At 26.9% G+C, this 17,835-nt stretch overlaps 4 protein-coding genes across 15 annotated transcripts in view; 1 reads left to right on the top strand and 3 right to left on the bottom strand.

The window, feature by feature from the left end:
- Positions 1-270: 270 nt before the first annotated feature.
- LOC126910240 (gamma-glutamylaminecyclotransferase-like) lies at positions 271-981 on the bottom strand. Its single transcript, XM_050692617.1, has 3 exons — positions 799-981; positions 611-740; positions 271-416 (listed from the first exon to the last, which is right to left on the bottom strand). Exons 1-3 carry the CDS (start codon positions 979-981, stop codon positions 271-273), a joined length of 459 nt encoding a protein of 152 aa, XP_050548574.1.
- Positions 982-1,364: 383 nt separating this feature from the next.
- Positions 1,365-3,189, bottom strand: LOC126895869 (splicing factor 3A subunit 3). Its single transcript, XM_050668150.1, has 2 exons — positions 3,092-3,189; positions 1,365-3,008 (listed from the first exon to the last, which is right to left on the bottom strand). Exon 2 carries the CDS (start codon positions 3,002-3,004, stop codon positions 1,502-1,504), a length of 1,503 nt encoding a protein of 500 aa, XP_050524107.1. The 5' UTR covers positions 3,005-3,008; positions 3,092-3,189; the 3' UTR covers positions 1,365-1,501.
- Positions 3,190-4,650: 1,461 nt separating this feature from the next.
- Positions 4,651-5,884, top strand: LOC126894598 (rhythmically expressed gene 2 protein-like). The gene has a single exon (XM_050665722.1). The coding sequence runs from the start codon at positions 4,778-4,780 to the stop codon at positions 5,543-5,545; it is 768 nt and encodes a 255-aa protein (XP_050521679.1). The 5' UTR covers positions 4,651-4,777; the 3' UTR covers positions 5,546-5,884.
- Positions 5,885-7,960: 2,076 nt separating this feature from the next.
- The window catches only part of LOC126898997 (glucose transporter type 1), a 37,685-nt gene continuing 27,810 nt past the window's right edge, over positions 7,961-17,835 (bottom strand). For 2 of the 12 annotated variants that reach the window (XM_050673543.1, XM_050673552.1), the window contains 12 exons: positions 15,613-15,708; positions 15,390-15,550; positions 15,144-15,268; positions 14,872-15,042; positions 14,687-14,794; positions 14,385-14,572; positions 14,107-14,319; positions 12,630-12,854; positions 11,821-11,957; positions 11,324-11,356; positions 10,344-10,441; positions 7,981-9,073 (listed from right to left, as the gene is read on the bottom strand). In XM_050673543.1, coding sequence (XP_050529500.1) covers positions 8,934-9,073; positions 10,344-10,441; positions 11,324-11,356; positions 11,821-11,957; positions 12,630-12,854; positions 14,107-14,319; positions 14,385-14,572; positions 14,687-14,794; positions 14,872-15,042; positions 15,144-15,268; positions 15,390-15,550; positions 15,613-15,708 — 1,695 coding nt within the window. In that variant the 3' untranslated portion in view covers positions 7,981-8,933. Of the gene's footprint in view, positions 9,074-10,343; positions 10,442-10,573; positions 10,938-11,323; positions 11,357-11,820; positions 11,958-12,629; positions 12,855-14,106; positions 14,320-14,384; positions 14,573-14,686; positions 14,795-14,871; positions 15,043-15,143; positions 15,269-15,389; positions 15,551-15,612; positions 15,709-17,424; positions 17,804-17,835 lie in introns of those variants that run through there. The other 10 variants (XM_050673463.1, XM_050673489.1, XM_050673455.1 and 7 more) reach the window with 10 other exon arrangements.

Genomic DNA, 17,835 nt, shown 5'->3' with positions numbered 1-17,835 from the left:
AATCATCACAATATAGTATAATACCCAAAAATCATATAAAATGAAAATATGGGAAAAAAAATATTTTTTTTTATTAATAATTTCTTTATACACTATTCCCAAGGACATATTTTATACTTTAAGAATTATCAATACATTTAAAAAAATTGATGGATTATTATAAAAGAAAAAATTAAAAGGATGGAAAGCCTTCAATTTGAATTATATAAAAATTGACCAATGGGAAAAATGCTGATTAAAGTCATGTGTTCAAAATTGAATAAATATTTGTCAATGGGAGAATAATTCGGTGGCCTTTTGGATTTTTATGAGTAAATCTTTTGATTGATTCATAGTATTTACTTTTAAAAAATTATAATTTTGATTATGATTATGTATAGCTCTCAAATTCCATTTCCAATGATGTAATTTCTTCACTGTAAAAATTTTAAGTGTTTTAAATTTGTGTTAAAATTGATATTATTCCAATTATGAAAATGAGCTACATCTTGTGGATTTCTATGATACCTTGTGACATAAGGAAGCCCATGTGCACCATTTGAATCATATTCTTCAAAAAATTGTAAATTTAAAAAATTGGCAGGGTAGTTTGTTAAAAAATAAGTCCAACATTCTGTAACACTACTGTTAGGTAACTTAACAGAAATCTTTTTCCTTACATAAAAATTAGGGTGATTTTCAAATTTATCCAAAAAGTTTAACATATTGGCATCTACATCATAAACTTCACCACGTATTTCCTACAAAAAGTTTTTTAATTTTTGTATAAGTTGATAAATTTTTTCTTGTGTTACTTACATGGCCCAAACCTTCTCTGCAAAGCAAAAAAGGAATGTTATATTTTGTACCAATTACTAGAGGATACATTTTAATTGAAGTAGCTTTAGTACTAAATGAAGCGATACCATTTTTTTCATCTTTCATTGCATCAAAGTTGGGTTGGTTATGTTTTAAGGTTCCATAAACAAATACTTTCTCCATTCTATAAAAACTGAAAAAAGTCAATTTTTTGGATGTTTTATTTAAGTAAAAAAAAAAAAACAAATTGAGTGTAAATAAGGGCATTCTGTAATTTTTAGTATGTGTTAAAAATAAAATTCCTAATTTTCGCTTATAGATCTGCTACATAAATTGTTTAATTTTATTAAACCATTAGTCAAATGGGTTACTTAAAACACAAGTATAAATGACATTTTCATAGTTAGATGAATTATATGTAACATTTGACTGGAAATAAATAGTTTTATTCTGCAATGATAATTTTGAATATTTTGTAAAAATTCATGAATATAATTTTTAGTAGTATTTAAGTATTGCAATATCAATTAACTACTTTTATTTAAAAATAAAATAAATTACGGGTCTAATAGTAAAATAAAATTTAATAATTGTTTTATTTATTTTCACATCATAATAATTAAAATTAAACCTTTTTTTAAAAAAAAACATAAATATTACAGTAATCAATGTTTTAAGAAATGTATATACACATATTGTTAGTTTATAGTAGCCCTTGTCTTTTAAGATCTTCATAGGTTTTTTTAGTGACTACATTTCCTTGAGAATCTTCAAATTCTTCTTCATTTTCAGGTTGCCATCGTTCATCATGTTTCATAGTTTTAAGTTTTTCCCATAGAGCTAATGCATCTTCAATTTGTGTAACATTAGCAAAGTGAGCTGTATTAGGTATACCTAGACATCTCATGCCATGAGCATGTCTCCATTCTGCAAAATGTCTTTGGAATGCTTTTGGCCCCTTATATGTAAAATTGCCACAAATTTCACAGTTGTAGCTGATATTAAGTCCATGTAATTTATATAACCAATAAGGAATAGGTTTCCCGTCCCAACCAAGAGGTAAATTTTTTGGATTGTATGGGATATCATCTCCTTGCTCATCTTCAGATTCTGATGCACTAGCCTCATTTTCAGAATCATCACGTTCACCTTCAGTGCGGGCTTGTCTTCTTTGTACATTTTCTTTTGTTGCTAATCTTTGTTCAGATAATAGTTCACAAAATTTATATATATGAGCTTCTTGTAATGCTAGCTCTTTTTGTCTTTCTTGTTCTTTATTACGGTTCATTTTTCCAGGTTTGCCTTTGGCTAACAAAGAGGGATCTATTGAAGATTTTCCCTTAGTTGAAAATAATCTTTGAGCTCTTTCTTCTAATGTTCCTCCACATTTTAGTCCTAATGCCATTAATGCTGATTTTAAACGATCAAGACCAAGTGATGCTAATTCTTCCCATGAAGAAAAAGCATACAAATCTAAATGTGCCCCAACATTAGCTAAAGCACTACTAGTATCTTTAGGCCAACCTGGAAAAGTCCCCTCTTCCCATTGTGTTGAAAAACCTTTACGTACATTTTCCATTTCTATATCAATATTGTGCAAAGGTTTAACTCGTAAAAAATAACCATGCAAGTATTCTAACAATATTTCAACATATTTTCTATACTCAGAATTTTTACGATCTTTAGGTATATCAAATAAATGATCAAATATAGAGAGATATGTGATATAGTCTACTTTTTCAACACCCTTTAAATTAACATATTTTTCATAACACTCATGTAAATCAAGATAGCGACCATAACCCTCCTCATCAGTAAAATCAACCATATTAGCCATTTCTTCTGATGGGTTTTCTCGTAGATTATTTAATTCTTCAAACTCAACTGACAATGGTACAGATATTTCATTAGGATGCTTTTTATGAAAATCTTTTATACTCTTTAATCGAAAGTAAAATTCTGCAAATTCATTTGGTCCTGAGATGGACGATATTTCTTCTTTACGTAAGCCATCTTTATCTTCATAAAATTCTCGAAGTTTACTTGTATCCTCCGTATATTGATCAAGTAGAAGTTTAAGGCGATGTTCCGAGTTTATAACATCTCTAGTAGTTGGTTTTTTGAACAACATTTCTCTAACCATTGCATCAACTAAACGTTCTCGTTCTTCATGAGAACGGCGTTGCTGTTCAAGTAATGTTTCCATTTTACTAAAAAGAACTACCTTAAATCTTATATGTGATTACTAAATAAAATTAAAAATTAGAAATTTAACAACAATATGTTTACTTACTGATAAATTCAATAGTTGAAAAATAGCGTTATGATATGATCGGCGTGGAGTTTAAAAGCAACTAATTAAATCAGATATACATAAATGTGATCGCAATATCTTCTACTAATACCACGATTCCACATATAACAGTAACCATTACCGTGGTAACATAATCTAAGAAATTTGTATTCTAATAATTCAAAAAAAAAAAGTAGCACAGTGGGGTCGCGGCACAGCATGTGCCACGGAGATCTTACAATTACTATTTACTATAAAATTCATCAGAAAAACTCAATTTTTTTTTTTGCATTTTTATTGTAATAGATAACCTAAATAGAAATTTTAGTAATCATTTCTAAGTAACTTTTGGTGTTTAAAAAGATTTTACAATTGAAATATTCAGTACTTAATTAAATTTAATGATTTACTTTAACTAACAAAAACAATCAAAATGTTGTTAAAAAAATCTACTCAATTAAGCGTAATATAAAATTTGATTATGATTGTTAAATTTAGGTGAAACTAAAAATCCAAAAAATATTTAAAATTTTAATGACTGGTAGTAACACACACTAATAGCGTTAAACAATAATTGTTTATTAATTATTAATAAACTACAAAATAAATTAATTTAATTTTGTAGTTGAAACCCTATCATATCAAACATAATTCGACAGTAAATACTTATAAAATATTAGAAATGAATGATTTTAATTGTCTGTATGGGGAGCATGGGATAATTAACTGTTTAATTGATAAATTAGAACTTTTTTCAATTCTTGAGGGTTAAATCTTCAACTAGATAGTCATGTAAGAGCTGAGAAAATAAATAATAGCCCCAAAATAATGACATAGTAAAATAATTTTAATATGATTAAGACATTTCTTCAAACAAGGGGAGTCAACATTGATGGGGTTCTTGATATTTTTTTATGTAATAGAATTTAAATGAGATCAACATTTTTTCTAACTTAAAAACTTTCTAAGGTATTTTTAAATATAAAACCGAGAATTATAACACAAAAATAGCATATTTTTGAATATGGTAGCCATATCTACCATGAAGTCCACAGGTCAAATTTTTTTTGTTTATATTTAAGGATATATCATAAGATTCAATTTAAGATATATATAAAAGTCTCAGTATTTCCGGAACATTTTCAAAAATTGAGTTGAAAAAGTACTAGTTTCTATACGCATGTTTAGGTTTTGGCCTGCATGTATACAGGGAAATAGTTGGCAATTTCTTAAGCTAGAAATTGCTCACTTTACGCACGTCTTTTTTTATAATAAAAGTATAATAATACTAGATTTTAAAAAATGTGTAAAAACAAAAGTATTTTGTATACAATAAGAAATCTGGATAACGCGTTAAAAAATTATAAAAAAATGACTAGTAGAATATTTAAGAGTTTAAAGAGAGAGCTATGATAAATTTTTCGATTTACTTAGCCTATAGTGATTTCGTAACTTTAAAAAAATAACTTTCAATTAGATTTTTGTGATCTTATCAGTGCATAGATAATCTAAAACTGTTATCTTGATGGATTTATCCATCTTGAATATTATCATAAAATTATTTGATAATGGGAATAAAATTTGTAAGTTAAAGTTCTTGTTCTTTTTATTTATTTTATATTATCACAATCCAATATTTTTTTAATTATAGATGTAGTTAATCAATCATATTGCTTAGCTTTAGCAATGGAGTGTCGATTATATAAACTAATAACTTTTGATATAACTGGAACCATTTTTAAATATAGAACCTCACCAGCTGAAGAGTATTGGACCGTGCTATTGAAACATGGTGTTCAAGTAAAAAAGCCTATTATAAAAGATTTGATTAATAAGAATATGTATGAAATGACTAAAAAGCATCCTAATTTTGGACTTAAAACTGGTCTTGGTTGGGAGAATTATTGGAAAAGTTTTGCTCACAATGTTATAAGTGATACTCTCTGTAAGCAAAACATTTTTATTCACAATAAAAAACTTACTAATATTATTGATGATCTTATGCAAACTTATAGTACAGGTGATACATTTGTTTTACAAAATGGAGTTATTAGTTTATTACAATATTTAAAAAGTAAACAAATACCTTTGGGAATAATTTCAAATTATGATCCTAGAATTAAAGATATTATTAAAAACCATAGGCTTGAAAATTATTTTTCATTTATATTGTCTTCTTATGAAGTTGGTTTTGCAAAACCATCAGTAGAAATATTTCAAAAAGCAGAATCATTTGTAAAGGATTACTCAGATAAAAAATTATTTTTACATGTAGGTGATTCATATACTTTAGACTATGTAGCAGCCAAAAATGCAGGCTGGTCTGCATTTTTAGTACATACTGATAAGCAGAACATAACTCAACAGAATCCTGAATTAGATAATTTTATATTTGATGATTTTACAGCATTGAAGAGGTTTTTTACATCTACTAACTCTGTATGCCATCAATAAAAATGAGAGGATAATTAAAATCTATTTAATCAAAATGAATTGGAAAATGTTCATTTAAATATAATATCCATACTCCTTAATGCAGATAAGACTTTTAGTATCTATAAACTTAGTTAAAAATAGGATAAATAATTGACCCAGGAGGTTCACGGCTTTAATAACATTAAAATTTTATTTAAAAATACATTTGTGTTTGTAAATTGTACAATTTTGATTCTTAAAAATTGAAAGAATATGTATTTAATTTAACTTTTTGCTTTTTCTTAATGTAATAAGGTCGTTCAATTAATTTAACAAATTAAATACTTGAAATAAATAAAATCAAAGTTTCTGATCTTCTTTTATTTGTGTTACTATTTATTAAACTTCCAAATTGACAGGTTGAGTTATATTATAACCAATAATGTTGTCATGTCTGATATAAACTGTCAATGATTGATATTTAGGCTTAAACAACTTATTATAAAAATAGAAGCAGTATAGTATTAATAAGTGACTATTCTACATTGTTAAATTTTCCTGAAATAATCTTCTTCTTCTTCCTCGCCTTAACCCCAACTACTTGGGATTGGCCACCCTTATCCTAAACTTCCACTTGATACGATCTCCCACATCATCTACGCTCACATCAGCTGTCCCCATATCGCATTCAATAGCATCCCTCAAATTCTTTTTTGGTCTTCCTCTACCTCTTCTTCCTCCAACATTCATTTCTATAACTGTTCTTATAGCTTCCGATTCTTCTCTTCTCATAACATGATCAAACCATCTAAGTATATTTTCTCTCTTCTTATCCACGGTTGATGCTACACCTATACTCTCTCTTATATGCTGAAAATTTTCCTGAAATAATAAAAGTTTAAAAGTTTATTTTCCAAAAATGTTTGTATAAAATCCAAAAATTAATTAATGCATCTTAAACATTATAATTTACTTCAACAGATTATATGTATAATTATAAAAAGGCTACATCTGAATTATAGCATTCTGATGGTAAACAGTGTGAATTTAATAAAATGTACACTTAATTTGTAATAAAAAATTTACTTTTCTCATTTAGAGATTAAATTGTCTTTTATTTACCATCTGAATGTTTAGAAAAAATATGATAATACAGTATAATAGTATAGTAATAGTTTATATAAAAATATATAAATTTTAGCTTCGATGCGAAGATGAGAAGGTATTGGTTTTACTATGTTTTTTTTTTTTTGTGTGTGTGTCTGTTACCACTTTTTCTCAGCTCTCACCGAACGGATTTCTTTCAACGATACGTCAAAAGTTCACAAATCGTATCTAGTCGAAGACATTATTTCCCTCGTTCACCGTAAATGGGAGAAACCTCCAAAAAAATTACAAATTTAAAAATCACTAATTTTCGAAATTTTTTTTACTTAAAACTGTCATAACTTTTTCAAAAATGAATAAATCAATATAATTTTTTTTTTTAATAGATGCATAATGTTTTAACCTATCATTTGGTATATTTTTTTTATAAATCTGACCCTAAACCACAGGGGGGATTTATAATGACAACTTTTTAACAAAAAATTAACTTTATCAACTTGAATTTTGAAAATGTTCAGGAAAGTCTGACACTTTTATATATATCTTAAATTTAAGCTAATGTAATATACTTTATCATGGAAAAAAAAAATTTCGGACTTTATTTTGTCTTCACGGTGAAAATGGCTATTGAATGCTATTTTTGTGTGAAAATTCTCAATTTTATTTTTAAAATTTTTAACTTTATAATGCTATAAATTATTAAAAGTGTATGGATCAACACAATTTTTTTATGAGAAATATTATTTTTTAAGAATCCCTTTTTCATTTGACATACTTTATCTTAATCAGTATATCAATAAGGAACTAGCAGATCATATAGCTTTTGGAATAATCCACCAATTTTTTAAAATTAAACACTATCTAAAGATTGCATCGAAGCGTTTTTTTTATAGTGATTTTAATCACTGTCAGATATCATTATAATAGATCCAACTATGCTACGTCACCTTTGTGCCGCGACCCCTTGTGCTGGGTTTTTTGTATAAATATTTCTTATTTAAAATTTTCTTTACTGAATTGGTTTTATCAAACTATTTCTACATATTTTTTTAAGCTTTTAAAACATTTATTTTATCAAGTAATTAAGAATTTGTTACACAATAAATATATGTACACAATTATTATAAATTATTTTGTTGTTTTATTAGAGATTAATACACCAAATAACATTAATGAGTACTAATTACTAAAATTCAACAATATATTTTTTATATTTATGTATCTACAAATTTAGAATAAAATTGTTTTGGTAATTATTACTTAATTTTGTAAAAATTGTATAACAATTTGAAAAAAAAAAATTGGTTTATTTTTGATATTGCTATGAAATCTTTTCTTCTGAACAAGTATAGATATAAATTATTATTCTGAAATATTAGTACATAATGAACAAATTTTAAAATATCTAAAACAATATTACTTTAAAAATTGACTAGGTATATTTAAACATATATCGTTTTATTTAATTTATTTTTCACTATTAAAATAAATACACTGAAAAATTAAAATGTTAAAATTTATTAAAGGGAATAAAAAAACATTGTAAGTTCCACAAGTATTTATAATTAGTGAATTATAATATATTATAATAGTACGATTTCTCAGTCATCATGAGCGTTTTTTAGTTTTTTGTAGTTATTAAAATTTTCATCTATTTACAATATAACAAAATTATTTTATAATTATATTAGTAATATATTAAATTCAATGAAACAATAACAATATATACAAAGATCGCGCTTGCGAATAATAATATAACGAAAAACGAAAATGAAAAGACGATACGTAGACAATATTGCTGAATTTTGTATTATAATATTTATATGTTTTGTGTTACATGCTTAATTTTGATCAATAATAATGAAAAATATCTCTTTTTAATAAACCCTAAGTCGTGTCAGAATAGTTTAAGCCATTGAATTATTTTATATTCATACTAATTTTAGAAAAATGATCACCAAGTATTATTCAAATCATGTATAAAATTGAATTAATTTGTATGAAGGAAAGTTGGGGAAATTTGCTGATTCAAAAAGTTTTTTCAAGATTGATTATTTTATTAGACTGAATACCATACCTAAAGTGTTTTGAACGATTAAGAGTTGCCGATATATTATATATTTTTATTACAAATGAATGGGACAATTAAATAGACTTAAAGACAAATATCTATTATAGAATACAATAAAGATTATTATATTACTATAAAAATGTTTATATGATCCCTATATATGTCTAGGTCTAGAAAATTATATTAATTTGAGAATTAGCACTGCTCATAGGTAATAATTATTAAAATTATTATCTATGGTACAGATTTTTAATCAATCGGGCAAACATGATTACTGAGCGGATGACTCGGTCGGCGAGTTACGCTCGGAGAAGTCATCATGAGGGAACTGCCAGTGTTGACGCATACAGCACACATTTCCTGGTCCGTCGGTGATTGTTGTACTGGTGCTGTAATTAAGTAGAATATTATTTTTAGTTATTTTTTTTTTTTTGAAAGCTAATAATTAACCAGGCCCGGCGCGAGGGTAAGGCGACCTAGGCGATTGTTTAAGGTGTTAATGATGCTTTTAGTGTGCGTTAAACGTTTCTTTTATAAGTATAAAAACACACTTACATAACGGTGGTCTTAGGGTGCCATTACATCTCAAGCCGGCTCTGTATTAAAATAAAAGTGTAATGTATTTTTAAAACTACAACTATTTAACGTACGAAATATATTGGATGTAATTACCGTAGCAAATATTTCATAATTAAAAATCAATTCAACTTCATTAATCATAATAATGTGATAAAAATAAATCTTATGTTTTTCTATTAAATTTTAATTTAGGATAAAATAAAAAGTGTTTAAAATTTATTATAAAAATCAATTACACTATTTATAAGAATTCATAAATGGATAATTAAATTTAAATTCTTAATAATTACACAATAAATAATATTTTTTTTACTGTAATTATATTCTTTAAGTAATTATAAGCTATTTTATAATCCAGAGTGTATTATTATAAAATTTGAAAGTTAAAAAAAAAGTGTTTATATTATACACAATGTTTTAAACGAATCCAACTTATTAACATTATTATAGTCAGAGGTGAAAAAAAAACTATTATCAATTTGATTTTATTAAATTTATTAATCTATAAAACTGGTAATAATAATTAAGGTAATAATTTTATATTAAATTTTAACATTAATTATTTCGTTTAATTAATTAAAATACTTATATTTTTTCTAACGTCCTTTCAATTATTTGCAAAAAAAAATTCTAGAATGATAATAATTGTAACAAAAAATAACTTAAAATTAATAAATGCAATAATATTATTTAAAAAAATAAATGCATGCAAAAAATGTAGTCATAAAAATAAAAAATATATTTAGTAAAGTAAACAGTAAAATACAAATAATAACTAATTAAATACACTTGGTGTGTGCATGTATGTTTATATTTATGATAATAATAACTATGCAATTTCGAAATAATGACTGTTTGGTATTTTGCAAATTTGTATAATTCTTTAAAGTAAATTAAAAATACTCTAGCTAATTAATTACAATTTATAAAATCATAATAGGTGTTTAGACATATATTATGTCTAAATTATATACATGCCTAATTACTGCATCGTTAATATCGTATAAACGGTTGTTGTATGAAGTATTGTTACTATACAAATGTAATAAAATAATAAAATATTGAACCGATAACGCTTACATGAATCAGGCAAAGGTTTCTCCTCAGCCACCATTAATGAGGCCCTTTCAGAGGGTGGTAAATATTCGTCTAACGTGTTTGAATAAGTTAACATACTCCTGTGAACATTTATTTATAACTAGATATTTTTAAATTTTCAACTGGGAAAATATTTTAGACAATTTACAAGTATATTTTTGTAGTGATAAGATTTTTTCATAAGTAACTGGTAAGAAATAAAACAAACAGTATCAAAATGAATGATAAATAAAATATAATGTACAATATAAATAAAATAAACAAAATATAAAAAACAATAAATTATTCAATAACAACTAAAAATTGATTAAAATAAAACAAACTAATACATATTTTTAACTAAATTTAGGGTTACCCAGATAGCAATTTTTAAGAATAATACTATAAAAACATTGTTATAACATTATATGTTATAATAACGTTATAGGAACATTATTATAACATTATTTTTAAAAAAATGTTGTTAGGGTAGTTATATATGAAATGGCCGATTTGTCTGTGTTTAATGGAGTTTCTTCTGTTCGAACTAAAGTGGCTGTAGACGTAGTTATATTGCCCGTATCAATAACATTATTGCTGTAAATATATCGAAACGTTAAAAAAATAATATAATTAAATAAAATATAGTTAAAAATAATAATAAAAAAAAAAGATAAATAAAACAACCAAAAACTGTATCCTCTACTAAGTATTGTTATGATTAAAAATAACATTATTTAAACCTTCTACATTAGTTTTGAAGCAAATGTTCAGTTTTTATTGATCATTTTTTTGCATGTAATAAACAGATAATTTATTATCACAATATATTTTATCAACAGTTTAATAAAACAATGTACCAACTAATTCAATGAAAAGTGATTGATAACATTCAAAGATTAAAATTTATCTTGGACATTTATAGGAACAAAAATAATTTTATTAAAAATCTCTAAGCCTTTCATAATTGGTTATATACTTACCCATACAAAAGACTTGATTCTAAGACGCTTCCTCTATGTAAGCGAAATTAAAATATAAAAGGTATTTAATATAACGCTAATTTATTCAATAATATTATAAAAACATGGAATTAAATGAATAATACTGTTTTTTTTACGATAAAATTGAAACTGAAAGTTATTATTTTATAATATGTAGGTAAAAGTTTTTCTAAAAAAAAAAAAGTTTTCTATCGTATTTCATATTGTTATTTGTAGTAGGTTATTAATTATATGTAAAAATATATGTGCTAAAAAGACGCTCAATAATTTATTTTTACACGTGAAAGATAAAATATATCACTTATTATTTTTTACACTTATTTCCTAATATTTAATTTTTCAAATCTTTTAACATTTTTTTATGATTATATTTTAAATTTTCATTATTTATTCTATTACATCGATAATTAAAAAAATGTCCATTATATTGTTATCTAGGGATGTATCAGGTAATATTATTAATATAATGTTCCAACCTGCCATTGTGTCTGAATATGGCTAATATTTCTTCGAAAGTTTTGTTTTTAGTTTCTGGTACTTTCTTGTAGGTAAATATCCAAAATATTGCCAGTAGCACGCTAAATGGTAGGAATGTATAATTATCCAGAGCAGTCTGAAAAATAATGAAATTCCTTAATTTGGTATAAATATTTGTATAAATCTGAANTGCCAGTAGCACGCTAAATGGTAGGAATGTATAATTATCCAGAGCAGTCTGAAAAATAATGAAATTCCTTAATTTGGTATAAATATTTCTATAAATCTGAGTATGTTTACGTCGTTTTAAAGTAAATTGGAAATAAAACATAACAAGGTAATGTTGTTCATTGATGTTTTAACTGTAAAATTATTTAAAATTATATGCATAAACTATTTTTTATTTAATTACTTCCAATCCCGATGTGCACAATGGAACTAGTTCATAGGTAGTTCTTGTCCACCTCCATTCCCAGTTTAATCAAATTTAAAACCTTTAAATTTAAGGGACTCCTCATAGATACATATACAATAGGATTAATAAGGTCTGGATCCTAGGAATTTCTATAAAATTACATTATATAATATATAATATGATATTAAACTTGATAGTATTGAGCGGAGAACGTGAAATTTTCATATGAACCCACTCAAAATAAAATCCTGCCCATGTGCCTGATCCATTGAATAATACGCTATTTTCATATAAAGTGGACCCCTTAAACTGGCAGTTATGGTCAAATTATTTGAACTTAATTTTTTAGTACAAATATTATTAACACAAATCATACAAGACAAAATTATTTACCTTTAGTGGTTGGAAGCCTATGCCGACAGCAAAATTGGCTACCCAGTTGATGAGCACAGCTATAGACATGGCCGCTGGCCTAGGACCTTGGCTAAATAGCTCTGCGGTTATCATCCAAGGTATAGATCCCGGTCCAACAGCGAAGAACACAACAAATCCCAGTATAGATACAACGGCCAAGTACGACATCCAGTCGATCATTTCCTTAACAAAACCAAAAAACTCCTAAGGAACGTTGGTACTCTGTCCAACGTTCTAGACTCAAAATTCACAGTCACGAAAAATAAAAAATAAATTTTATTTAAAAAAATTGAAAATATAATCATGTGACTTTAAGAATTTTAGCCAGAACGAAGTTTTGTACTTGACCAAATAATAATAATAAAAAAGCATATAATGTTTGAATAAAAAATAAAATTGCATACAATTTAATTAACAAAATTATTACTAAATTTCTTCTATGCAGATGTAGTTTGTGATAGAAAATAATTTTAAATCTTAGATAGAACAAAGAAAAAATGTATTAAAGTAGGTAAAAACAAATAATAAGAAGCAGCAACAAAACGATAAAAATTGCATGCCTTAAAGTATATTTAGTAGGTAAAGTAATAAAAATATGAATTTCATTTAGAATTAATGAATTTGATAATCGATTAAATTATAGTTAGTATGAATGATTAAAACAAAATAGCCATATTTTTCTCCATCTAAATCACATTTTCCATATTAGTAGAAAAGTAATTATTTGTCATTGTGACGACAAACTCTGACTTTAATAAAAAATTTAGACTAGTTTGGAATGTTTAAATTTTACAAATACTTAAAAATCAAAAAAATTTCCTAATAATGTATGATGTTCTACTTATTTATATTAAGTGTGGAAGTAGATTAAAATTCGTTTATTTATTCTTATATTTTTAATAGATCAAGTTAACAATACCGGGTACAGTAATTCTTTTAACATAGTTGAAATATAAAAGCATATACATTTTGGGTCTGGTAATATTTCAACATTAATTTTTGGTTGATTATCACGAAAACTTCTAACAATAGGTCATGATAAATATGTGTTAGACATAAAATGTCTTGACTGAAACCAGTCGACGTTCTCGTTTTGTTTTAAAACTACCCTTATATATTTCTTAACTTAAAAATTAATAAAATCAATGTAATATAATTCAATAAATATTTATAAAAAACATTATTTAGTTATAAAATATTATCTCTTATAAATATATCACAAATGTGTACTATATTATAACAATTACAAACAATTGTTTATCAAGTATAAAAGTACTATTAATAAATGTAAAAAGTTATATAAGTAAAGAGGCACTATTCTGATTATTCATTCTTATTTTATCAGTTGATACATTTTTAAATTAATATTATTCCAATGTACACGTAATGTGATTTTTCTTAAAAACCTTCCAGTTAATTTGCATAGGAATATAATAATAAAATGTTGCACACTTACCTTTATTAGTAATGATATTGTTATGAAAATTGAAAAAATAAACATTCCACCAAGACCGTAAAGATGCAACGTACGCCGCCCTGTTTTGTCCATCAATGGCATGGTGACTAGTGTCATTATCACCATGATCACTCCAATGCCGATGGTAACAAATTTTGCCACATTTTCTGCTAAACCAGCTACCACGAACAGGCTAGTTGAGTAGTAGAATACCTAGGGCAAAACAGTTACAAAAAACGTTTAGACTTTGACAATTAATTATTTGTAATATTTCTTACGGCATTTATTCCTGACAACTGCTGAGAAAGTTGCATGACAACACTAATGATTAGCGGTTGCCGTAAAGTGGGCGAACACAACAATTCCATCATGGAAATTGTGGCTTCAGACTGTTGAGCGCGTTCTTCAGCCCGCATCTCTTCAATATCTTCTTCTATTTGGTTGGTCGACCGCAATCGCCTCAAAGCTGTAAAACGATGTTTATACATTATTCTGAATTGTTACAATAAACACGGACAGCGTTAACGGATATTGTTACACGTTGATCTGTTTTAAGCAATATAAAAATCTTTAAACACACCCTTTCTAGCTTCTTCTTCCCACTGTTTAGTTATCAATAGATACCGAGGTGATTCGGGACAAACGGGCAATAAAATTAATTGTAATATGGCAGGGCATATAGCTAATCCTGTAAACAAATCAAAAACGAAAGTGTTAGAAAACTGTTGTCATTGAATAAAACATACCGCGTGACAAAATCCATACCTAATAACACAGGCCAGCGGTCGTCTGTACCCAGAAATTGTTCTATACCCAATATTTGGGATATGAGCAATCCAGTGGTCACGGCCAACTGATTGACAGTGCCGAGCCCACCTCGTAGATTGAGCGGTGCGATTTCTGATATATACATTGGTACTAGTGATGTATTTAAACCTAAAACATTATCATTAATTATAATCGTTACTTTAAATAGCTGGCGTTATAAATAATATCATAGTACAGCGGAATTAACTTATCTAATAACATTTTCTTACCACAATTGACTCCTATAATGAATCGTCCGACAAAGAGTACTTCATAGGAGTTGAAATACTTCGTAAGACCCATTAAACAGGCACCACCGATGCCAACAAAGCTATTTAACAATAGACCTCCTTTCCTAAAGTTATATATATATATATATTTATTTATCGTTAAACTACCAAGGAAAGATTAAAAACCAGAGCATAAGAATGGCAAAAAAATAATTTTATTCTTCTAAGTTCTATTTTTTAACAAACCTGCCAAAACGGTTGGCGATAATACCACCGCTGAATCCACCCAACATACCGCCAATAGCGAATATGGAAACGGCGAACGAATATAGAAATTCGGCTCTACCGTCTTCCATGTTTCGTTTGTACCGAGATAAAAATACATCCTTGATAAATTTTTCTATATTCTGAAAATAAAATATGGTTTTAGCATGACTGTGTGTCATATATTTAAATCTAGAAGACTTACTCCCTCGGGTGCATTGATCACTCCAGTGTTGTAACCGAACTGGAGCATGCCCAGCATAGACGCCAGGATCGCATAGGATAAAAAGAACGTTAGTCCCTAAAATTATAATTAACATTTTAAACCTAAGACGTGGAGAATAGTAACAAAAACGTGTAACATCTAATTAAAAACAATCATAAGTAACAAAATATTCAATGCCTACTCCTCGCTAAATATTTACAAAAATTCTAATTGATTCATGCAATCTACATATGGTGAGAATATATAAAATTTCTTATTAATCACATGCTCATTAGGTCATATATCATTGGTAAAAACATTTTAACTTATAATCATTACAAACTCTTAACAATTTAGTAAGATATGAAATATAAACATGATAAAGAATCAATTATCTTGAGATAATAACAATAATGAATTTAATAATTTACCTCTCAATATAATTTATTGAAAGTTAACAAAATATTTATATCTTATGTCAACTACTAAAATGAAAATATTGCAACATCGCAATAAAAACCATCATATAATTTTATTGAAATTTTCAAGTTCACATACTTTTTTATTTTATCACAGGATGATAAATTGTTTGACTTGTGAAGAGTGAGGTCATACCTATTTCATCGTTAAAAGTTTTTTTAGCCTTGAACTAGTTTACAACAAATTAATAGAAATTGTAATAGTTTTTTTTATTGTTAGTAAATCTTAATTCTTAGAATTCAAATCAGCTGTCGAAAATACTGAAAGTTAAAGAAATTCTATTTTACCTCAATATACCTAATACTATCATATATTTAATATTTAATATTCTATTGATATTAATGAAGATAAAATCAAATACAACAGACTAATCACCAATCCCGTAGTATATAAGATTAAAAAAAATCTCTTCTTTAGGAGAGGCCGTGTAGGCCTTTCGCGGGCCTTAAAGCGTAAAAAAATCAATTACAAAAAATGTTTAATCATAAATCAAAGTGTGACGATTGACATTGTAATACGCGGAGGACATGATCTTGAACTATTCATTAACGGCAGAGTTCACTTTTTAAAAATGCAATTACGGAATGTCTGTTTTTAAAAAAATAATATTTTCTTCTGATTCTGCTTAATACTTAATTGTTAATATTATAACGAGAAAAATTAATTAATAAAGTTTGTATGTTTCTGTTGTGAACATTTAAGAAAACTCGAGTAGCTTTATTATGTTCGGCTGACTTGCTACTGTTGTAATGAACTTCAATGTATGAAGAACACATCCGTTCTTTTCAAAAAAAAAGACTTTCATTTAATGTTTCATAAGTGGTACAATTTTCATGCTTATAAAAATTTCTTCTACAAAACTTGTATCAGATCTGTCAAAGGAGTTGTACGAACCACACACAAAACTAGGCGGATTAAAAGTTTAAAGATATAAAACTACACAATGTATAGTTTTGACATATCATATCAAATTTATACATGAGATATACGAAGTTATATTAAAGAAAACTTATTAATAGTAATATGTAATAAAAAAGCGTAAAAAATGAAAAAATAATCTGTTAAAGACAATAACAAGGTTTATCATTGAATATAGTATTTTTTTTTTGTTATTAAAAATTATTAAGTATACATTGTTTAAGTCATGCATATATATCCAACATGGATTTAAGTAAATAAATAGCGACTTCAAAAAAATAAACTATATGAAGGTAACATGCAATGCAACTAAATCACATTTGATCATATATTTGTAACACTTATAAAAAAAGGTTTTTTATTAAAACATGCAGTCAACCAACGAACAATGTGTATAATTTCAAATTGTCGTGCCTGTTCGAGCAGTTTGAGTTTCCGGCGGTGAGATTGCAGTTCCAGCCTGTCCACGTACTCTCGGAGTTCTTCGATCTCTTCTTTGACCTGTTGCACGGTGTCCAATTCGTTCTTGATGGCCACCATGTCGCGCTTCACTTCGGTTACTTCCGATTGACATGACTCTAGCGAACGGGTCAGCTCGTGCAGTTGTGTCCGTATCTCGGATAAGGCTACACTTGTCTCCACATGACCCCGGTGTTCGGTGCCGTAGTATGCGGTGGCAGCTGGACTCGGCGAAACGCCACGTGACTGCAGCTCGTCCAGACGCGTCGTCAGATTGGCGCTCATATCCGTCACCTGGTGTTGCAAACTGCGCAAACCATCCACCATGTATGAGCTGTATAGACACATACATAGGGCACGTGCAAA

This window comes from Daktulosphaira vitifoliae, unplaced genomic scaffold, assembly GCF_025091365.1.
Source record: "Daktulosphaira vitifoliae isolate Bord-2020 unplaced genomic scaffold, ASM2509136v1 Scaffold_1, whole genome shotgun sequence".
NCBI lineage: Eukaryota > Metazoa > Arthropoda > Insecta > Hemiptera > Phylloxeridae > Daktulosphaira > Daktulosphaira vitifoliae.
Note: the sequence above shows the minus strand (reverse complement) of the source record. Positions and strands in the feature narration are given on the sequence as shown.